The following is a 24,805-nucleotide window of genomic DNA, read 5'->3' as shown; positions in this document are numbered from 1 at the left end:
ACAGGAATATATCTTACTATTTACGTAATATGAGATTTTAGACTCAAAGATTTGATTACGTTAACCCTAAGGCTAACACCTTTTCGGTATCTAATCTAATCAATATGCTAACTAAAACCATAGCCACCTATCAAGAAAAATCTAAAGTTTGTTTTAATCATTCTAAAACAAGCAAGTAACGTCCAAATAATGAAAAGCATAGTCAATTATAATCATAACAGTATGCAAGCATCCTAAAATTGTCCCTAAAAAAAAAACAAGACAAAGCAAAACAAAACAAAAATCCCTATTATAAAGCCCTAAAAGCTCATCCAATTTTAGGTTATAATTTTTAAGAGTTTTCTAATTCTTTTTAATGACTTTTTGAGATTTTTAATTTTTTTAATGATTTTCTAAAACTCTAATTTTTTTTTATTGATTTTCAAAACTTATAATTTTTATCATATCCTAATTTTAAAACTTTTTTTATCATTTTCTGAATTATTAATTATTAATTTTGTTTTGAATTTTTAATTTTAAATAAAGAATTTATTCAGAAAATAACGACCGGACCCAGCCCGAACGTAGGTTGAACTTGGACTTTGGGCTTCAGCTACGAACATGATTGGACTTGTTTAAAGCTAAACCATTTCGAAAAGAAACCCATCCAGCCCATTTTATTGAAATTAAGCACACTAAGCCCATCTCACTAAGCTCAACCCAAGCATGTCTGGAGATAAAACTAGCCCGGATTTTCCAACCCCAGCTTATTAAACCAATTTAAGCCCAAAGCTCATTAAGCCTAATTAAAATTAGGGAAAATTCCAAATAAGGAGCTGAAGTAAATCTATTTTCTCAAAAAAGGACCCAAAGTGAACTTTGTGTCAAATAAAGACCCAAAGTGATCAATTTAATCTCTATTGAGGACCTTAGCTTGCCGGCAGACATTGTCCAATGATTAAAATAGGGGCAATTTTGTCAGAAATTTGTGATTAGAAAAAAAAGGCAAAATTCTAAATTAATTAAGTTTAGGTTATTCATTTAGATGTTTACGTTTTCTTCTTTCTTCTCCCCCGCTGCTCCTCAACCAAATTGCTGCCCGATCATCGTCGTGACTCGATTCTCGTCGCTTCTTGCCTTGCTTGATCGGCGAAGAATTTGGGTCTCCGCAAACAAAGAAAGAAGCATATGGTTTTCTTCTTGTTTTTGAATTCATGCCTCAACCGACAGAGAATTTGGATCGTTGGCTTTGCGGAGGATGGGTACAAGGAATGGGGAGAACTTCGGTTTTTGACTTTGCAAAGGATGGGTACAAGGAACGGGAGACCGTAGAAAACCTAGGTTTCTTTTTTCTTTTTCTTTTTTCTGTTTTAGGATTTGTTAATTTTCCCTAGATTTTTTTTTTTGACAAAATTGGCCAAACTTTGGTCGTCGGAAATATCACATGTTTGATAGCTGGCAAATATTTGGTTGACCAGCAAGCTCAGGTCCTTATTTGTAATTGATTCAACCATTTCAGGTTCTTATTTGAGACAATGGGTCAACTTTAGGTCTTTATCGACACAAAATTCATTTCGGATCCTTATTTGAGAAAATTAGTCCACTCGGGTCCTTATTTGGATTTTCTCCATAAAATTAGATAAGCCCAACGTAGTCATTTGTCACTCTCTTTTCAATTTCCCCCTTTTTATTTTTTATTTTTTTTATTTTTTATTTGCCCTTTTGCCTGCATCTTCTTCCCCATTGCAGGTCTCCTTTCCCGAATACTTTCCTCACGAGACCTTCACCCGAAGCCTCTCCACCGGTGAACGCCACACAAGAATTTCATCGCCCGAACCCAGACTGGAAATCTAATCGATCCGATGTCAACACCTAACGTCGCCGACCATCACCAAGTCGTCTTTGCCGGTCGCTACTCCGACTAACGCCGGACTCATTCCATCGACATTAGGCTCACCAGAAACATATATCAAAAAACAAACGCTAGGCGACCGAAGAAAGGTTCGGGTCCTGGAAAAGCAATTCCCCGTCAAGGCGGCCGAAGAAAGGTTCGGGTCCTAGACAAACCACTTATTGCTTTAACAGGCGATCGAAGAAAGGTTCGGGTCTTGGAAAAGCAATTCCCCGTCAAGGCGATCGAAGAAAGGTTCGGGTCCTAGACAAACCAATTTATTGCTCTAACAGGCGACCGAAGAAAGGTTCGGGTCTGGAAAAGCAATTCCCGTCAAGGCGACCGAAGAAAGGTTCGGGTCCCGAGAAGGCAATTCCCGTCAAAGCGACCAGAAGAAAGGTTCGGGTCCTAGACAAATCACTTATTGCTCCAATAGGCGACCGAATAATAGTTCGGGTCCTGGAGAGGCAATCTCCTCATGCAACAGGTAAGATGACGCCTTGATACTTGCCAAAACTCGGGGTTCACACCCTATCTCACTCACTCCCGGTAAGTAACTACAGGTATCTTCTTATCTGTCTTAGTATGTGTAATATTATATTGCTTATTTTCTACATAGGACAATATGTCCCAAATAAAATATAATTTATTGCATATGTATAGACAAAATTTAGGTATCAGGTTTGTCTTTGAATGCAACCTCTGCGAACTCACCTTCAAAGAGAGGCAGCTGTTGACACCTAAATTATTTGTTTTTAATTAGGTTTATTTTATTTTATTTTATTTTGTCTTTTTAGAAAAGCAGAAAAAACACAAAAAAGAAAAAAGAAGCGATAGCCCTCACATGGGCCCGAGAGGCCCATTACGCCTCAGCCCGGCCCCGGCCAGGTCATCTTCTTCCTCTGTTTGCCTTTGCGGCGCACGCGCGAGGGCGCGACGCCGGATGAGCGAACGGACCGCGGCGCGCGTGGGGGGCAGCAGGCGGACAGGTGGCGGATGGGATGTCGGTTCGGCCGGCAGAGGCTATTCGGCTTGCAAAGATCGGCGGTCGAAGCTCCGTTGACCGCTTGCCCCCTCGCCTATAAATAGGCTTCTCCCGACGATGGCGAGGAGCACAGCGAGCTCCAAGATCTTCCCACTGAGAGACTTCGGGGGAGGAATCGAAGAGTAAGCGAGAGAGAAGTCGGGTCGCGAGCTCAGCCCGACCTCCCATTGAGAGACTTCGGGAGAGGCCGGCGGCGGCGAGTACGAGGAGGTCGGATCGGCGATGGAGGCTCGGATCGACCGGAGTGAGAGAAGCGAGGTCGGAGGAGGCGTAGGGGTTCTGGATTCACGAAGAGGGGCGGAAGAAGAGGTCCCACCCCCCGACGCCGCTGTTGTGCCAAATCCCGTCCAGGATCCACCGTTGCCGTCGTTGTCCACCGCGGTTGTCGCCGTCAGTCTGTCCTTGCCCTTGTTGCCATCGCTCGTCTCCGCCGTTGCCGCCTTCGATTGATCTAGCATCGTCGCCGTCGTCACCCTTGTTCAAGGAAAGGTAAAAAGCCAGTTGTCGTCACCCTTGCCGTTCATCGCATGGCGCTTCGCTAACCTAGCCACCATTGCCATCATCGTTGTTGCCCCGTCGTTGCTTTGTCGCCACCATAGTCGTCATCGCCGCCGTAGCGCCTCGGTCCCCATCCTCGCCCCGCAGATTCACGAACCCTAGGGTTTGCAATTTCCCGGAGTCGCGATTCGGGTCGGTTCGGGCAAGGTTTTCGCAGGGAGGCCGGGTCGTGGAGCGGGGTTGTCGGAGCTTTGGGCTGACCGAGTCGGCTTTTATATTATTTTATATAATATCTTAATAAGAAAATCAAAAAAATAATTTATTTTCGAAAAATATTAAAAAATATTTTAATTTCCAGAAAATCGAAAAAAATAATAAAAAATGATAAAAATATTTTATTTTCCAAAAAAATCAAAAAATCAAAAAATTTCATATTTTCCAAAAAAAATGCCAAAAATCCAAATAAAAAGCCAAAAATTCATGAAAATACCATAAAAATCCCCAAAAAAATCCATTTTATGTCCAAAAATAGGAAAAGACCAAAAAATATTTTTCCTCCCCATCAAATGCATGGAAAACCCTAAAAAATCCAAAAACTCCAAGGTTTAAACAAGATTAGGTACCGAAAGGGCATTAGTGATTAACTAGTGTAATCAAGTCCCCGATCCTAATTTCTCTGGTTTTTGAGAACCGAGTATTTCTCCCGATATTTCACTTGGGTATCAACCCACCCCAAATCGATTAGCGGCGACTCCGTTTTTAAAATTAACTTGCAGGTTAAAAATTTAGACTATTAAAGTCGTGAATTGGTGGACTTGGGAGAGTCCGGGCATAACTAATTTCAGCCGAGCCATTAGCCTCTTTAGGCGCTCATACCTGATTGCGGGCGCCAAAAAAGAGAGGTCGCGACACAATATGCGTTAATTCCAACTTTTGTTGCAATTGAATCCAAATTACAGCTTATTCATCTGTTATATTCTGATATCCACACAAGCCTTGATTAATCCATAGGCTAGGTGTGAGTCAAGTCTACTGACTCCAGGTTTCTTTCAATTACAACGCCTTCTCTTCTTGGAATGTTCAATAGATAAGATAAAGAACCATCCTTGTTCACCAAAAAGAGGGAAAAAAGAAAAAGAAAAAGAAAGGTTACTGACGAACAATTATCATATCACGGTCTTGCCTGCATCAATTTGCTTGATCACTGACCACCAATCTTGATATTTCTGCAGGAAATCATGCATATGTTCGAGAGATGGGGACATACAACCAACTTGTTGCGGCACATCCATCAAAGATACCAGACCGAGTCATTTTGACCCCAGAGACACATACCAAGTGTTCCAGATTCACCGTCACGACAGCCGAAGTTTCTTTGCTGAATCGGTGGCTCCAGATGGCTTTCCTCCGAGGTACCTACGGAAGAAATCGTGGCAAGTTAAGACCTCGGACTCTCTCCGACCTCACTTAGAAGAGGCCTTAGGCCTTGACATGACTCTGAGAGCCCGCCTCCCCGACTTCACTTTCCCAATCTCAGGCAATCATCCAGCTTCTGCTCCTATTGTTGTGGGCAAATGGTATTGCCCATGTGTTTTTGTTAGGGATGAAGGTGTCGAGACCAAGCACCAAATGAAGAAGTCGATGTTCTACAAGATGGTACTTGAGCAAAAGTGGGAGGAGCTTCACACGTGCGAGAATAATGTGAACAACAAGGACAATAATAAGGCCAGGGTAAATGTGGCTTTGACCAAGGAGGAGGCTTCGGTCTTCGGCCTGAGAGCAGTGGAGGATGATGATGGGACTAGTGATGGCTTTGTGTGGTTCAAGGTCATGACACATGACGAGGCACGGAGAGGAATCAGATTGGGGGTGAGTGAGGCCATTGCTGAGAAGATGAAGTGGGTGATGAGGGAAGGAGGGTGGGCTCATGATGATGGTGGATCAGGAAGAGAAGTGAGAGTGGAGAGCGTGGAAGAGTTCAAAGGTGACAGGATGTGGAAGAGATTCGGTTGCTATGTCTTGGTGGAGAGCTTTGTTATGACAAGATTGGATGGGAGTTTGGTGCTCAAGTGTGATTTTAGGCACACGCACAGGATTCAATGCAAGTGGGAGTGATTCACTCATTGGGTTCTCTAAGAATATAGTCTCTGTCCTAGTTACATATGGTTCAGTTCATCTTCATTAATCCTATGTTCGTAATTTGCTCAGCGTTATTTCCACTTCCTTTATAGGGTGAGTGGCATCATGTAGATACACGTTTTACAACGACTGCAGAAGTATTTTATTTTATTTTCAGGGGTTTTCCCACGTTGCCTCCGGATCCGTTTTCCTAGGGGAGCGATGGCTGGTGAATCATACAAATCTCAATTGTTTACTGAAAATTCTTCAGCTATTAATTATCTTGTTAGAATATTTAAATATTTTGATACTCTCCCTCTCGCATAAGCTAGTCTTTAAGAAAATCTCATATGAAATCAGAGTAAGAAATTCTGAGTTTAAATCGGTTTTGGCCTTTATCTACCTCCGCAACTAGGAGTGAGCATAGTCCGGGTTGGTCTGGGCCACTCCCTAATCCTAGGACCAACTCGTACAGTGTCGGTCCTCAATTTTTAGGACCGAAAACCGACCCTATTGAGCTTGGGACCAAGGACCAGACCGACCCAATGGGTTCGGTCCAGTTCCAGGGTCAACTCGGGACCAATCGATAATTTTTTTCGTCTTATTTTTTATACTCCCTAAAAAAGCTAACCTACAAATTCAAATTACACATCCATCGACGATTCAACATTGTGCAACTAAACTATAAATACCAATACATATTCAACAAATTTAAGATGACACAATAATAGAAATTTCATACCTGCTAACCGCTCATCGAGATATGGGACAAGATGGAAAGTTCTTGTAATCATCTATCTTTAATATTCATAACACCATATGCAAAAGCATTTTTCTGCATTTGATTATGTAGAGTCCACTCAACCAAAAAATGAGTTTCACATCACTTGACTAGCATTTGATCATGTAGAGTCCACTCAACCAAAAATTGAGCTTTACACCACTTGACTATAGTACTACTCTACTCTTCAAAAACTTCTACCATTTGACACAAATTGAAAAGCAAAGTGCAGCTGAAATTCATTAGTAAAATACAATTAAACCATAAAAATTTTAAAATACTTAATATAAATCATGAATATATAACTTCACATCTTGTTAATTCACTTGAATTTCTAAACACCTGAAAACAAAACAAACGACACATAATTAATACTCAACAAAAGTTTTAAATTGAAATTATTATTAGTGCTATTGATAGAACATCTCAATATAATATAATATAACAGACATTTTACTTAGGTTTGAATATATAAAAAGAATTATAGATAATATAATATAATATAATATAATATAATATAATATAATATGCATGGTTGATCTAGGGTTGGACCGACCCAAAACTCTTAGGACCAAGGACCAACCCGCACGGTGTTGGTCTTGGAATTCAGGACCAAGGACCGACCCAGTCCCCTTGGGAATGGACCGGGACCGGCAGGGTTGGGCCGGTTTAGGATCGATCGGTGGTCGACCCTAGACCGCTGCTCACCCCTATCCACAACTATATATTTCGATGTTTTAGGCTTAGACCAAAGTCTAGCCCATGTATTGAGGAAAAATGTTATAATATTTAAATATTAAATTACATATTCATCTAATAACTTAAACTTTTAAAAAGATTGATAGTAATCATAAAATTCTCACAGTTTTTTTTTTTTTGGTAAAGAAAAGTCTTGCAGTTCTTCCACCATGATAACTAATTTTACCAATTGAAAATTCAAGAATAACATATCTTGATTAAGAATAGGACACAATTAAATTCAAAAGTGAAACATTCACCGGTCGTACATGTCTGAGTTCTTCCGCCATGATAACTGTTTTTACCAATTTCAAAATAGTGTATCTTGATCAAGAATATCTAGCATTAATTGAAAATTTACTCTGCCACGCTCCAATTTAAAAAAAAAATGCTCATTTTTTCCTTTTGTTCATCTATCTGGGATTCCGTATCATACCAATTAAAGGATAATGTCATTGAGAAAAAAAAAAATGATTGGAAAAAAGAAACTGCGAAAGAGCATGTAATTTACCTTTTACAAGGTATTAATATTACTTCAGGCATATACCCTAAATAATTTTGATTAGCAAAGATTATGATGTCAATAACATGGACAATCTCTCTTTTCTCCCCTTTCTTACTGGACATGCATGCGCAACTCGGGGAAAATATTTGTTGTCAAACACTGAATTTATTCTCTACATAGATAGAGCAAGTTGGCGGGTCGAGCGAAACTAGGCATAAGTCCCTTGCACTCTAAAGATTTTTTTTTTTTAAGACTTTCTTCTCAATATCTTCCCTTTAATAATCTATCAATTTGATAAGTTCCAAAAACAAGTTGACGGTCAGGGTCCTTGTCAACCAAATTAGGCATACGTCCCTTGCACTTAATATATATATTTTTAATGACATAAAGACACAAGTACATCGCTAACATGGACCCTAATCGTCATATAAAGCATGATCGATATTGACGTGGATAATTTTTTATAATATTTTGATATTTAATCAATTTATTAATATTTTTCCTTTTTTTCTTTTCTTCTCTTTTCCTTATTTCCTTATTTTCCTTTTTTGTTTTTCTCTCTTTTTCTTTTTTTCCTTTTTCCCTCTATCAACCATTGCCATGCCTCATTGATGGCCGCTTGCCTCAAGCAAGGGATGCCCAGGCTTGGGTTAGTAAAGGTTGCCCTTGCCCAGTAGACCAAGTGAGGGTAGTCCAAAGAGGCTTGGCAGAGGGAAAAAGGGAACAAAAAAAAAGAGAGAGAGAAATATAAAATAAAATAAAAAAGTGAAGAAGAAAAAGAGAAGAAAACAACTTTAAAAAAAATTAAAAAATTAAAAAAATTATTAAAAATTGTTCACGTTAATTCTATCCATGTAACGTCGATGACTAATGTTCACATCGGTGATTTTAAGCAAAATTTGATTGGATGAATTCAATTGACAAAATATGAAAATTTATAGGACACAATTATCACAATCAAAATGTTTATAACTAATTTGGCAAAAGTGCAATAAATTTATATGTTTTTGGACAATTTCCTACTACACCCCATCCACTATTTTAACTATTCCTGTATATTCTCAATAAAAAGAACATTAAAGCGCATGCATATGTTTACAATCAGAGAACTCAAAAAGGGTTATTGCATCTTGTAGTTACGTCCACCTATATACATTCAGGCCATTAAACCCAACATAACTCCTTTCGCATATAATTCCTTCAAGTGCGCAATACTGGATCCGAATGTTAATTTTTGTACAAATGTTATGATAATCGGAAAATGTGATCATATACACCAATAAAAGAAACAAATAACCTGAGAAAAAGAGATCCAAAATGAGGATTTTTTTTTTCCGCAATGGATTCCCTTATATTGATCCCTGACACGCAATACACAACTAATGTTAAATCCACTACATCAACGTTAGAAATTCATCGAATTTGATCTAGGCGTGAACTGTCCAAACTAATCCTACTTGTGCATCGTTTTGTTTTCTTCTATGCTTGGCAAAAGATGTTATATAGGAATGACAACGTACGGTTAAAAAATGGAAACAAGTAAATGGAAGTAGAGGGGCATCTCTCTCTGATATATATAAGCCGAACAGCTTCCTCTTCAAATTTTATCGATTTCAAAAGCATAGACTCGTGCCCGATCAAAAGAAACAGATTCATTTCAGCACAACGGTAATGGCTCATTTTGCATCACTGATCGGGGGTGGCAAAAACCTCTGTCCTGACAACGGGATGATTTAGAAGAGACGATTAAGGAAACAAGAGAAATATCATATTAACCTGATGCAGTTTGAAAATTGAAATCTAAAAAGTTGCATTTTATGCCTCTAAAGCAGCATTTTATTCCCATTTTTCCATCAAAATGTGACGAACACGTGAATATAAACGGGATGACCTTTTGCCCCCAATTCAAAATGAGCGATAAACTATCTACATAATGGGTAAATTTACGACCACTAACCATCTATTGTGTTATAATTTATTGAAAGAGATCATGGGAATCTTTCAAAGAGTTAACTGAAAAATAGTATCCATATATAAAAGTTTAGGAAACAATTCTTTGATGTGATTGTTAATTAGAAAGAACAACAAGATTTCTAAACTATATAAAATACGATTGATTTTGTGACTTGACTAATTAGGACTATTAATCATATATTTCTTTCATGTGATTATTAAACGATGATTGGTTTCATTTTTCTTCCGTAGTCTCTCCTCTCTTTTCTCCGATGTGCAGATAATGCGCAGACAAAGTCACCCTCCTTGAATTTCAGAAAGCTGATCAGATATTCTAAGCCCGCCCAACCCGCATGATTATTACACATGTATCAGTTCTCTTGATGGGCGGGACCGGACGATATTTCAGACTTTATTTGAAGCTATTCGAACCCGTCCATTGATCATCTCTGCTTAACATTATTCTGTGTTATTTTGTCGCGATCGGTCCACGACTCCTTCCCCCCATCTCCGTCTCGGGACTTCGTCTTCTTCTTGGTAGTCCTCTTGTCGTTTCCACCTCTCTCTCACCCGTTGCATTCTCCCTCCCTCCCTCCCTCTCCTCTCTCTCTCTCTCTCTCTCTCTCTCTCTCTCTAGAAGACCAGACGGCATCGAATGCGTCCCCACCGTACGCTCGGAAGCAGCTGATCCTTCTCCCTCGCTCTTCTTCTAATAAGCAAACGCACAGTTTAATATTGACCAGCGCACGTTGCTCTCTCTCTCTCTCTAAAAGATAAGACGGTCATTGAATGCGTCGCTTATTGGGTTCATTTCATCTTCATTAATCCTATGTTCGTAATTTGCTCAGCGTTATTCCCACTTCCTTTATAGGGTGAGTGGCATCATGTAGATACATGCTTTACAACGAATGCAGAATTTTTTTTTTTTTTTTCAGGGGTTTTCCCACGTTGCCTCCGGATCCGTCTTCCTGGGGGAGCGATGGTTGTTGAATCATATAAATCTCAATTGTTTACTGAAATTTCTTCAGCTATTAATGTTCTTGTTTGAATATACAAATATTTTGACACTCTCCCTCACGCATAAGCTAGTCTTTAAGAAAATCTCACATGAAAGCAGAGTAAGAAATTCTGAGTTTAAATCATTTTAGGTCTATATTTGCCTCCCCAACTACATATTTTGACATTTTAGGCTTAGGCCAAAGTCCAGCCCATGTGTGTAAGGAAAAATGTAATAACTTAAGATTTTAAAACAATTGACGGTAATCATAAAATTCTCAGAATTCTTCCGCCATGATAACTGATTTACCAATTGAAAATTCAAGAATAGCATATCTTGATCAGAATAGGACACAATAAAATTCAAAAGTGAAACACTCGCCAATCGTATATATTTGAGTTCTTCCGCCATGATAACTGTTTTTACCAATTTCAAGAATAGCCTATCTTGATCAAGAATATGACGCAATAAAATTCAAAATTGAAACGTTCACTAGTCGTATGTGGATGGAAGAAAAACAATGAACCTATTGAGGTTGGTGAACTCAACCAACTCTAGATTAGGGTTTTATATTTGGAAAAATACTACTTTTTGTCCATGCACTTTATTGCTTTCTCTAAAAAAAGTCCATGCATTTTAATTTTTCAAATCATTCAATTTTGCCTGCACAAATTATCTAACTAAATGCGTCCAACATGAAGTGCGGTCAAATCTAGCTGATGCGGCTATCGATGACGTGGAAATGTGGAGGCATAACTTGCCAACGTTGCACCCAAATGGACGCTACCATGGGAAATAAGAAGAGAAGAGAATAAGAAAAGAACTGTCTTTTATTTTGCACGATAGAGTCCATGTTAGCAAATTATTATAGATCTCACGCTCCAGAGCTATCCCACTGTCAAGTCAGCTGGATTTGGTCAAATTTGGTGCCATGGACACTTGATTAGACAACTTATGCAAATATGAACCAATTAGAAAAGTTAAAGGTTCAGAGACATTAAACCAAAAAATAAAAATAAAAATCAGAGACATGATTACACAAAACATGAAATTATAGGAACAAAAGTAGAATAACTTCACATTTTTGCATAAACCACTATTTCAAGCTCAGGGCAAACACTCCTATTTTTTTGGTTAACTGGTCAGGTGGTATGACCTTTTCTAGTGAAACCTTCTATGGTTCCAGCCCATATTGGTTTGGACAGAATAAAGCAAATTAAAGGGAAGGAAATGTTTCTGGCCATTGCATTCTCCTATTTTTTTGGACCTTTTTCTGAGCTTTGTGTTCTATGATCTATCGGAAACTTGCAGGCAGGATTACGCTTGGTCAAAGGAAGAGAACAAACCAAATGTGCCTCTTCGAAGTAATTCGAGATGGAATCCCAAAGCCCTTCAACAGTAACGACATCTGTAAAAAATCAAAAAATCTTAAACCTATTGTACTTGTGTTAATTAAGTCTTTAAATTTTCAGTTATATCAATTGAGTTCTAAATTTTTTGACGATTTGCCAAAATAGTCCATTCAACCAATTTTGACCAAAAATCATTGACATAGATATCAACTGTCATACAAAGCATGACCAACACTAAGGTTGATCATTTTGTTATCTTTTTAAAAAATTTATGAATTTTTAGTACTTTTTGTTTGTTGTTTTATTTCCTTTCTTTTCTTTTTCTTTTTTTTTAACTAAAAGTCGGCAGACCTTCGGCTATAGGCAAGGTTTGGCTAAGGACCTTTGCGCCCTTGCCCATCAAAGGCTAGGGCATTGGGCCCTCAACCAAATCTAGGAGAGAGCTATGACCTCTCTTGTTGGCTAGAGAGGGCCACGATGCCCTCGTTGGCCAAGGGTGAGAGCCATGAGCCCCTCGCTTATGGCTAGTGAGGGTGTTATGGCCCTCTCCTAGATCTTAGTGAGAGTGAGGCGGCCATCAACCAACCAAAGGCTTGTTGACTCAAAATTGTGAAAATAAACATAGAAAGAAAAAAAATAAAAAAATATTTTAAAAATTGTAAAATTTGTCCATATTAACACCATTTATGCCATATAGAACAATCAATATTAATGTTAATGATTTTCGGTCAAAATTTGTTAAATAGACTATACTAGCATATCATCAAAAGTTTAGAATTTAATTTGTATAATTGAAAAGTTTAGGACTAAATTGGCATAAATACAATAGGATTAGGACTTTTTTTTTTTTTTCACTTTTCCCCGAGGACATCTCATCAACAATTCAAGATTTATCGTGATGACAGTGTGAGGTCCCGTGCAAACTCCGTAGCATCTGATGGTCTCCACCGTGATTCTGAAGAGAAAGAGGACTTCGAGTTCAGACATCGAAACTACATTTACTCAAGTTGGATGAAGCTGTAAGGTTTCGATCGGGACCTCCGGGCAAGTATTGAAGGTTCTTGATTTTCTCATTTCCCTGCCGACGGCTCACCTGCTATTTCATAAACAATGCAGGTTTACTTATGCAATTTTTTTTTTTTTTTGGTAGGATAAAAGTAGGACGCCCTCATGAGTTGCTACTGCTTTTCAAAACCTTATTGTTATATACGTTTGTAATACCTCGTAATTGGCTTCCGTTTAATGTACCTACACTTCAAATATTTTATTGCCTCTACAATAAAATACTAGTACGAGGTCGTATCATAGGCTAATTTGTCATACTAATATTCATTTCATCGTAGCATACAATACACCCGACTTCGAAGATGGATTGACCAATATGAAAGAACGACAATCGTCAACATCATTTTTTATCGTACAATGGTTTAATATTCAGTAACATAGAAACAACATCTTATAACTTTGATTCTTACATGGCTTGACGGGCTGATGTAGATTTTGGCCAAATTTGAAGATATTAAGGCTTTATTTGTTTCGTGAAAAATATTTTTCTGTGTTTGGTTCGCTTAGAAAAGATAAGTCAATGGAAAATGTTCTCCTAATCAATAAAAAAAATCCACACTTAAATTCAAGAAAATGAATTCCTCTTAAAATATCAAAAATCATATTTCAAAATATATCTAGGTATCATTGTATAGACCTAAAACTCTACTCTCGGGCACGGAAACCCCAACGTTGGTTCTCAGGTCTCTGACGTCCAAGATTAAGTCTAGAACACTAAGGCCGGGGTCCATCGAGGCTAAGCTCATGACCTCAATTCCCTTTCCTATGTTCCCAATGCCCGTGCCCAGGTCCATTGAGGTTGAGCCATAAACCCCTGCAACCATGCCTAGGCCCCCGGCGCTCACATTCAGGACCATCGAGGCTGAGCCCAAAGCCCCAGTGCATTAGCACAAAGTGCCTGTGCTCAATGCCTCATGCTCATGCCTAATGCTACGGCACCCAAGCCTAGGTCCATGAAGGCCAAGCACAAGATCTCGATACCTAAGCTTGAATCCCCAACACTTGGGCCCACGTCTTCAAAGTTTGTGCTAGGGTCCTCAACGCTTGAGCTCTAGTCCCCAGCACTTGGGCTTGAGTCCACAAAGGTCCTATTCGGGTCCTTGATGCTCAAGCTTAGGTCTTGGCTTTTAAGCTAGGGTCTATTAAGGCCAACACCCGAGATTTCAATGCTCATGCCTAGGTCCATTAAGGCCAGGCTTGGAACTTCAGTGCCCACATTCAGGTCCACTAAGGCCAAGCTTGGTACCTCGACGCTAGCGCCCCAATCAATCAAGGCTAGCTCAAGAAATAGGTACCCATGCCCCAATCCCTAGCCCTTGGGTTGGGGTCCATGATATTGAACCTAGGACTCCAATACCTGTACCCAATTCCCGACTTGTCCATGCGCAATTTTCTAGCACCTAAATAGTGTATGTCTATTGACAAGTGTACCGGTTTAAAGTTTTACTCTCTGTTTATTACATGTGTACTATTTTCTAGATTTTTGTGGTATTAATATAATTTAACGAAAACTAATAAATGATAAATTTATCACAAATATATCAATTTGGGGTTTTTTAGTGGTTAAAAAATTAGTTTTGGGTAAATTTGTTATAAATGTACTAATTTGAAAATATACTAGTTTGACATTGTTCGTGATATTAACAAAAAAAAAAATGAAAAAAATTCTTTTGACAATCTTTTCCGCCATTGATTTTATTATCTCTTTTTTCTTCGCAATTTGTGAACCACAATCCAATGGTCCATATTTTTTAGGATTAGCTCCTTCAGATCTTTGAAAATCTCCCACTATCCAACGCTTCATTTTTCTATAAAAAACACAAAAGATGTATAGCTGCCCTCCCATGTTCATCATTAACTGTATAGCGAAGGTAACAGCTGCTTGTTGCATTGTGACCACCCTGGCCATGACCCTGAAGAATCCGAGTCGACATCGGATTCCTTTGATAGAACCCGAATTCGACAAATCCACGTATCGCACCAGTGTCTTGAGGCGGAGAGGAATTGATTACAGTGCTCTTGGTCATTGTCCTTCTGCTTTCTGGCTTTTGTTTTTTCTTCTTTTGGTACCCTTTCACTTAGTATGCCTGGTTCATTTTGAGTGTAAGCTTTGGTGCCGTTTGTTTGTACATATTGATTAAGCTTAATACAATTACCTTTCACCAAAAAAAAAAAAAAAAAATCCTCTGTTCAAGAACCCGAAATAATGGTGAGTTGGACCATGTCACTCTCGTCTTTTGCTTTTTCTTTTTCCTAGTTTTTGTCTTATTTTTTCTTCTGTATTGCCTGGTTTATCTGAAAAAAGACGGAGAAGGGGAAAAGGATAAAGCAAGATTCACGCCGGCAGCTGCCTTTTTAGGCGCTGGAGCCAAATAATAGGTTGCCTTTTTTTTCTCTGTGGATCATATGTTACGATGCTTGGTGCTTTAGCTCTGTATTTGTAATGTGGCTTTTGGGAAATGACCTAAAAGCTTTCTCAAAGTATGTCTCGTTCTCATCTTTCCATAGCCCATACAGATAAAATCAACTTGTTTTATCACCATACCATTCTAAATTACTTTGAGATTCAAAATGAAAATACCTCCTCGAAAGCGGAATTTGTTCTTTTTTATAAGTAACATATATGCTTCATTTTATTCTTCAATGAAAAATATAGAGGTTACAGCAAACTATATGTCCATACTGATACAACCATACCATTCTCACTGAAAGCTTTATTTTACCCCAACTACATATGCATCCAACATCTTATTCCCAAGCCTATTTCATTAATACTTCACACATGCGTAGATGCATCATCTGACGAATGTCTAGTTGCTGCATATCAAAACGTTTGGACTGGATCCATGAGCACCGAGCGTATGTAATCTTTCAGCATAATATGAGGATTGGTATAATGATCTCCTCCATCCTTGTACAGCACATCCATCACTCGTGTAAGGTTGAGAATTCCCATGAGAAGCGGCTTGGCGACAGCAGTCGGGCAAAGACACTCCTCATTCAGGTCCTTCCACGCATCATCAACTTGCTTGCGAAGGTCATTCTCCGCTTCTTGTTCCGTGACATTGTATTGCTTCATGTAACATTGCACAGCTGAGTCCGCATGTTCTCTTCCTTGCTCAAACTGCGAAGATATAGACAAGAAGACATATAAACGAGATCTGATGTTTCGTAGTAGTTGGGCTTGGGTCAATATCTTCATTCAACGCGTGCAAGATAAAAGGGTACCTTATGAGTGGCCAAATCATCCATGAGCCTGCAAATAACTGTTGAAGCCTTGAGTATCTTTGGGTCGTTGAACAGCCAATCTAAATCGTCTTTTGTTACAATATCTTGCATTCCAACAAAGGACGTGATCGCTAACAAGGGGTAACCACTCGATACTAATGCGACGGACATGTACTCATCCATTGTGGGCTTGTGTTGTTGGTGCAGCCATTTTGCTTCAGCAAAGTAGGATCTCGCTTGCCTTTTCATCTGAAAATGCAAAGCATTAAATTCCTAAAGGTCGAGAATAATGACACTATGATTGTAGAATACAGTAGAGGTGGTACAATCTTACTGCCTCTTTCGCATAGTCGAGGCCATACGATCTTCCAGTGCAAGCTAGCTTTTCTCCAATTTCAACGTAGACATCGATAAGTGCTTTGTAGAACACTTGCATGTACTCTGGAAGTTCATTTATGCAATCAATGTCCCATCTGAAATTATAAGATAGGAATACGTTCATGATATTTTGAAAAGCTTACATTACTCGAGGATATTCTAATCACAATATCACCTGAGAAATATGGCAATATTATAGGAATATATTTTATGATATTTCGAAAAGCTTACAATATACAAGGATTTGCTAATCACAATATCACCCAAGAAATATGACAAGGTTAACCTACCAACCCCATCATCTTCCATCACAAGGACTTGCCAATAATATACATTTTACCCCATCTTGTAGGTCATGCGAATTTATAGAAAACAAAATCTACTTGATAAGACTCATTTACGGTACCAGTCTGACCTTTGAACAGCTCGAGTAAAGAGCTCTAGCTCTTCATAGGTGCCATAGACATCATATATGTCATCAAGAACTGAAGTCATTGCAATCACTTTGGTCATCATTCTTCTAACAGGCGCTAATTCGGGCTTAAAATGAACTCCCAAAATCCAGAAATATCCTTCCACGAGCCTATCTCTTGCAAATGGTAACTTGCTCTTGAAGTCCAAACCCATCCACCACCTACATGTAAAAGGGAAATAGTCATAGTTACTTAAAAAACCTTCCATAGAGTATAAACAATAAATCAATTTAATCCTGTGATTGCAAAATTGATCAACCTTGCAAGATCAAATAACTCCTTCTGGTGTTGCTTTTGCAAGTGGTTGAAATCCAACTTGGCAAGTGATAGTAACACTTTATTATGCAAAGGCTCCGCTTCATACATGGAGATGTATCGTCTTGCCTCGAGCCTCGGCACCCCTCAACGAATTGTTTGCTTTAAGGCATGTTGGACTTGTGCTGGGAGAGGAGGGCTCAGTTGCTCCTTGTCAATGGATTCCAGATGCTTTAAACTGAAAGAAAGCGCTTGATCGAGAACATCTTCTCCATGCACACTCAAATGGCTAGCTTCATACAAACTTAGTAATCCACGTATGTCACTTGCGTGTTTTTCACTGAACTTTCCGCTGGTGTCCTTGAACTTGTTGAAGATATCTGCTTATAAATCATAGTGAAATCAGGATTCCTATTGAAACATCCCAATAAGACAAGAACATTCTTCACAGGCGGTCTAAACACCGTTGGTTACCGAAAGAGCAGATAGTAATAATAACAACCAACACATGAATAGTGATTAAAGCCACTTGCAGAGGATTTTTTCTTTTTTTCCACAAATGGTGTCTATAACATATGTCCCAGCTGGGAAAGGCAAAGAGGACAGATTCTAGACAATCGCAAAGGATCATAGTCTATTGGTTGTAATTTGCGAAATGATAGAAACACAAAAGGGACCACTCACCGCATGAAATACGGTAACCTTGTTGTCGCAATAAACGGAAGAGGAGAGCGACTGTGTAGAGGTCGTCATTATCATGATCTCCATTATTACTAACAAAATAGGTCTCGCTAAGTTTTTCAGCACATTATCAATCTCGCTTGCGAAGTGGTACGCAATGCCTAAGCGTTGTATTTGATCAATCATATCCAGTTTCAGGGATGGCTTGTCCGCATGAGCGCATAGCATCCTCTTCACCTCGTCCTTCAGCTTCTGGATTTCTTGTTCCGCCTGCTGATCATGGCCATCATCCTACACATAAACAAGAATACGTGTTAATTTCACTCCGAAAGTGCATGAAACATTCATTGGCCCAAGGCCTATCCTTAAATTGTTTCTCCTTATACTATTTTCTCCCTCTTTTTCTACCTTATGTAAGTAACCGATTTTGTAGTAACTTGCAAGATGTGGAGCAACTTAAATCCTACCATTGAGTTGGAGGGAGAAGAATATTTGGCGAGGTAATCCTCCCACAAGCTCGGATGATAATCTACCGACCGGCGTTCAACCATCTGGCTGTTTTCTTTAGCAGGAAGAGGACGATTTGCTGAGGTTGCTAGGGCCATTTTTGTTCCCCTTTGTAGGTAGAGGTCAGACGAATATAAAATGAAGTACAACAGAGGCTTTGATTACTGTCTTGCGAAAGGTCAGTTGGAGAGAATTTATAGACAGGGAGACGTTCCATCATGCCACAGACTCCAAATTTTAAAAATACATCATTTTTTTTTAAATCACGGCGTTATTAAAGTAATCCCGTCGAATCAGAAATACACAAAAACTTCAAATTTTCTATTAATTTTATACGTTTTAAACTTTTAATTTAGGACATGTCAGCTGACCAATTATTCTATGGATTGGATTTGAAATGACTGTAGATTATGTATAACTTTGTGATTCAAATGCATTCCAAAAAAAAAAAATTGATGGGGGTGAGATCGACATGTCATGTGCTTTATCTTGAAAAAGTAACGGGTACTCTTTTTCATTTAGGCGTAATTTACCCTTCTAAACTCAGCTTATCCTTTTAGCCAAGGTAACTCATAGCTTAATTGGGCAAAGCAATTATGCGTCTTCAAGAACTTAACTTTTAGGGTTGCTCCTTCAATTACCAATATGCAATATTTATCGTGGCTAAGCTTTAATCACGAGAGTGAAATATGAGCATAACCTTTTCAAGTTTCAATCATATTCAAGTTACTACAGTACATCGATTCTCTGACGTGGGATTTTTTTAATATAACTCACACATGTATTTCACGGGACTCTACTGCGATGTCAAGATCTTGACGCCCATAGAGGATTCGCTGAAATCGACAGTGGTGGAGCAAAGAGAGAGAGCGATCAGCCCGAAACAATGAAGACAATGGCGGACGATGGAGCAGCTCAAACACGTGGCCATGAATGAGCTTGGAGGTGGTGATGGTGACTTCGCTGATGGCAACAGTAGAGAGAGAGCTGTTACGTTAGGTTCGGTCGGGAGGGAGAGAGACGTTTGCAAGTGGTTCTATGAGTGGAACTATTTACTTCAAACATCTAGATGCTAAGCAGCTAAAATATAAACATTATTGGGGCAATCTAACCATTCGTTAGCTTCGAGTAAAGTTTTTTAGGTTGTCTAAATGTGTCATTTGATGGATTTCAACTGTGGCAATGTAGATGTACGCTGCGTTCACTTTCATCGACATGGCACTAGCCATGGAGAAATTCTTCATGAAAACGTTCTCCCTAAAACCATGTAGCCTTTCTCTTGAGGCCCACTAGGCATGTCTAGGTCCGCCTATCCCAAAATGCCAAAATGAGCGAGCTCGGACAAGAGATTCATCCTTCAGCCTGGCTTGCCGACTCTCGTCTACACGAGTTCGATTAATTATATAAAGAAAAACCAGTATTCTTTTGGTCATGTATTTGAGGCAATTTTTTTTATATACTTTCTTTAGGAATTTCATGTTCTTTGTTTTTTTATAAAGAAAAATGTTGCTTCCTCTTCCTCTTGAGGCCCGCTAGGCATGTCTAGGTCTGCCTATCCCAAAATGCCAAAATGCCAAAATGAGCGAGCTTGGACAAGAGATTCATCCTTTAGCTTGGCTTGCGGACTCTCGTCTACACGAGTTCGATTAATTTTATAAAGAAAACCCAAAATTCTTTTGGTCATGTATTTGAGGCAATTTTATATATATAAAGAAAATGTTACTTCCTCTTCCTCCCGAGGCCCACTAGGCATGTCTAGGTCTGCCTATCCTAAAATGCCATTACGAGTGAGCTTGGACAAGAGATTCATCCTTCAACCTGGTTTGCCGACTCTTGTCTACACGAGTTCGATTACTTTTATAAAGAAAAACCAATATTCTTTTTGGTCACGTATTTGAGGCAATTTTTTTATATACTTCCTTTAGGAATTTCATATTCTTTATTTTTTTCTTTTTAAACTCGCATAACAAAGCTTTTCACTTTTACCTTGCTCTCCTCAGTTGTGTCTCCATTTAAAACTAGAAGTGCCATTTGGTAAGTGTTGGGATTGTCGAATTCCCAAAAACCGGATTCGACACTAAATCGAACCCCTAAAACGAATGCGGAAGATGAGCCTAGGAAATTCACATGTATCACCGATCCTAAAGCACACCACGGAATCGAGCGTACCTTGTTAGCCACTGATTAAACACCAACGCCGATAAGAGGAAGAGAAACCGATCCCGTTCGATCAGATGACGTCAATTGGCCTTGAAGGGAAGATAACGTTGCCTGGGTGCCATTGTTTTCCTTTTGGAGGGAGAGAGGGAGAGGAACGTACGTTAATGCCAACGGGTGTGTTCCTCCCTCTCTCTTTCTCCTTTCATACATCCCTCCAATATAAAGGAACGTACCCCTTCATCCATGAGCCCTAATCTTGTGGGTCGAGCTTTTAGGCCCAACATGGGTGGACGGGTGGCCCCATCACATAAAACCATCATCTTCCACTCGCACATGGTGGGCCGAACAGGATTCTTTTTACCTCTCTTCAACATTCATACCGGTGAATAATCTGTGCGACCAGCATACTTTGAGAGCTTGTTACCATACATCTGTTAGGAATATATAGCAGTTCATAATGGGCATCACACTCTGAGTAGATTTAGTATGCAGTACCCTAGATCGATCGATCACATTTATATCTCTCTTGATCTCTTTCAAACAATGATATATATTGTATTCACAATTATGATTATCCTAAAGATAGTCATAATTGGTTAACCAGTGAACACAAAACTACAATGTGATTTTCCAAATTCGATCTTCCTCTTCCCTTCAATAGGTGTTTGTACATGTCATATCCTTATATGATTAGGGTTTATAAGGAGCCAACTAATACTTGGTATCTATATGTTTAGTCTTGCCATGATATTTTGGATCTTTGGTGTACGATTTTGCTGCTTGGCTATCACTATTAACTAACAATGAATCTGCAAAACTTCCAATAACACCTAAATGATCCAAAAATCTCTTAAGCCAAACATTTTCTTATATTGCTGTTGATAATGCCACGAACTCAGTTTCCATCGTGGATAAGGTTATACACTTTTGTTTCTTACAGCTCCAACATATGGCGCCACTATTTAGTAAGAAAACAAATCCAGAGGTAGATTTTCTTTCATCTAAATCTCCTCCTCAATCAGCATCAGAATAGCCCTAGAGTCGCAAATCCTTTCCTTAATAACTCAGCGTATAATCAACAGTCCCCTTTAGATACCTTAGTATTCATTTAACGGCTTTCCAACGTGCTTGATCTGGATTAGATTGGTATCTACTCACCATTTCAAGTGCAAAACATATGTCAAGTCTTGTACACATCATAGCGTACATCAAGCTTCCAACAGCACTAGCATAAGGAACATGTTTCATTTGTTCTTTCTCTTGTGGAGTCCTTAGACACAATCTATGGCTCAATCCTTCACCTTTTGCAATAGGAGTGTCTATGGGTTTATAATCCTACATACGAAATCGTTCAAGAACCTTGTTTATATATGTTTCTTGCGAAAGAGATAACGATATCTTTGAACGATCTCTTGAAATCTTAATTCCAATAATGTATGCAGCCTCACCCATATCCTTCATCTCAAAATTGGAAGACAACTAACTCTTGACGGTATTGACAAGCTCCATATTGCTTCCGGCAATTAGTATATCATCAACATATAATGATATGATCACAAGTTGATCCTTGGATCTTTTGATATATACACAATGATCCTCATCTATCATTGTAAAATCATATGCCATTATGATATTATGAAAACATATATACCATTGTCTTTGACAACTGCTTAAGGCCATATATCTACCTCAAAAGTCGACATACATTTTCTTCTTGGCCTTCTTTAATGAAACAAGCAGGTTGTTCCATATATATTTCTTCCTCTAATTCTCCATTGAGGAAAGCAGTCTTTACATCCATTTGATGTAACTCAAGATCCATACTAGCCCCTTCGCCACAAGGCAAGTCTTATGCCTTTCTATCGAGCCATCAGATTTTTGCTTTATTTTGAGAACCCACTTGTTCCTAAACTTGGTTTGACTTCATTGACTCCATTTCCTCTTCCATTGCATGAATCCATTTTTCCTTACTAGGGCAATTTAGAGTCTCATTAATATTTCTTGGCTCATCCTTATCTTGTGGAGCAATCATAAAAGTGGCGACTTGTTCGCCATATGGGAGATTGTACACTTTGCACATCATTCCCCATTATGCTCCCACTAGGATTAGATAATGATGATGTCGTCTCATCATGTGGTTGTAATTGAGAATGAGTTGAATTCAATTCATCACTTCTCATATTACTACCACTTGGACAAATTCCACTAATATCATTATTTTGATCCAAGGTTTCAAATAGGGAGTAATTTTCCCTTATTTCGCCCTTCTTGGGAAATTCATCCTCTAAGAATATGACATCCCGTGATTCAAATTCAATTATACTCCCACTTTCCTACTCACCTATGAACACATACTCTTTTGAGTGTTCGGAGTATCTCATTAAAATACTCTTCTTTCCTTTGGGACCTAATTTCCCAAACTTGTGAGAGGACTCGTGAGTATAGGCAGCACAACCCCATGGCTTAAGAAAACTTAAGTCTGGTTTTCTACCTGTCCATAACTCATATGAAGTGGAAGTAACTGATTTGGAAGGCACCCGGTTAAGTATATAGGCGGCAGTTAACAACGCATCACTCCAAAAAGTGATAGGTAAGTTAGCAACATGAAGCATAACTCATAGGTAAGTTAGCATGTGCCATCATGGACCTAACAATTTCTAGTAGGGTTTTGTTTCTTCTTTTCGCAACACCATTTTGTTGAGGAGTATATGGAACAGACAACTATCTTTCTATTCATTTTTCATCATATAATTTTCCGAACTCATCAGATAAATATTCTTGACCTCGATTGGATCTTTATACTTTTATTTTATTGTCTAATTGATTTTCTACCAGGTTCATAAACCTTTTGAAACAACTTAATGCTTCAGATTTATGAGAAATCAAATAAACATATCCGTATCGAGTATAATCATCTATAAAAGTGATGAAATAAATAGCCGCATGCCTTCCTCTCACATTCATTGGACCACAGACATCAGAATTGATTAAATACAAAGGAAATTCAGCTCTTTTAGCTTTTCCAAATGGTTTCCTTGTCGTTTTCCCTTCTAGGAAATGCTCACATATGGGTAAATCGCATTTTTCAATGTTGCCCAACAAGCCTTCTATGGTCAGTCTATTCATACGTTGTTGGCCAATATGACCAAGTCTAGCATGCCACACATTCACATCATTATCAAATGAATTAGGAGATGTGAGAAGGGAATAATAAACATTTGCATTAACATAGTCAATATCTAATACAATGAAACCATCCAAAAAATAACCACAAGTATAGTAGTTTGTATCCAAATACAAATCTACACATCTATTATGGAAGTTTATATTAAAATCAAGCTTAACCAACATCAAAACAGACACTAAATTTCGACGAATCTCCGGAGCATATAGAATATCATGTAGGAACAAAGTGCGTCTACCACGCATGTTCAATTGGCAGGTGTCACGCCCCGATCCTCCGAGCGCGCGAACATCCCACTCTGGTCGATACAAATGCGACTTCCCAGGACACGTCGCCGACCCATTCATTTTTATTTCACATGCGGAAGCGAAACAAATCCCCTGACAACATCTAACTTGGGATAGAAAAGCAGGCAATCAAGATCTGACATAACTCTGACACTGACACTATGCAAACGAATTATCTGATGCACAAACACCTCTGCATGCCTTATCCAATCAAGATCCTTCCGCACAGCCATAGGGTGAGCTGATTTCATCAATCTGTCCATTACTACCCAAAATGAAATTATTTACACACTGACTCATCGATAGATCTGAAATGCCATCTCAGACTAGCCATTGGTCTGAAAATGATAAACATTACTATACTGTAACTTCGTTCTCAAAGCACTCTGCAAACTTTTCTAGAAGGTAGCCACGAACGTCGGGTCTCGGTCTAGAATAATCGTCACCAGCACTCCAAATAGACGAACTCTCTGACGTACGTACAACTCAGTGTACTTGTCCAAAACAAGGTCATTTTCTATTACAATGAAGTGAACCGACTTCATCTATCTATTCACCACTATTCCAATCGAAATCATTACTCCTCTGGTTCTTTGATAAGCCTGTCACAAGATCCATTGTGACACAATCCCATTTCTGCATTAGGGACTTTGAGAGGTTACAAGAATCCTCTCAGATTACAATGCTGAGTCATCACTTGCTAACACGTCAAACGTTTGGCGACATGCTT

At 38.8% G+C, this 24,805-nt stretch overlaps 2 protein-coding genes across 2 annotated transcripts; one reads left to right on the top strand and one right to left on the bottom strand.

Moving 5' to 3' along the window:
- The first annotated feature begins 4,904 nt into the window (after positions 1-4,904).
- LOC120289829 lies at positions 4,905-5,528 on the top strand. The gene has a single exon (XM_039305186.1). The coding sequence runs from the start codon at positions 4,905-4,907 to the stop codon at positions 5,526-5,528; it is 624 nt and encodes a 207-aa protein (XP_039161120.1).
- Positions 5,529-15,549: 10,021 nt separating this feature from the next.
- On the bottom strand, positions 15,550-18,601 carry LOC104422073 ((-)-germacrene D synthase). Its single transcript, XM_010034297.3, is given in 8 exon segments — positions 15,550-16,046; positions 16,151-16,399; positions 16,485-16,623; positions 16,944-17,162; positions 17,261-17,636; positions 17,941-18,064; positions 18,067-18,228; positions 18,405-18,601. Coding segments are annotated over 8 exon segments (1,707 nt in total). The 5' UTR covers positions 18,543-18,601; the 3' UTR covers positions 15,550-15,746.
- Positions 18,602-24,805: the final 6,204 nt, after the last annotated feature.

Source organism: Eucalyptus grandis, chromosome 11 (assembly GCF_016545825.1).
Source record: "Eucalyptus grandis isolate ANBG69807.140 chromosome 11, ASM1654582v1, whole genome shotgun sequence".
Classification (NCBI taxonomy): domain Eukaryota; kingdom Viridiplantae; phylum Streptophyta; class Magnoliopsida; order Myrtales; family Myrtaceae; genus Eucalyptus; species Eucalyptus grandis.
The sequence above is the reverse complement of the archived record's forward strand: the minus strand, read 5'-3'. Positions and strand labels throughout refer to the sequence as shown.

Coding starts and splice junctions, on each gene's coding strand:
- LOC120289829 (XM_039305186.1), top strand. CDS start 4,905: ATGACTCTGAGAGCCCGCCTCCCCGACTTCACTTTCCCAATCTCAGGC.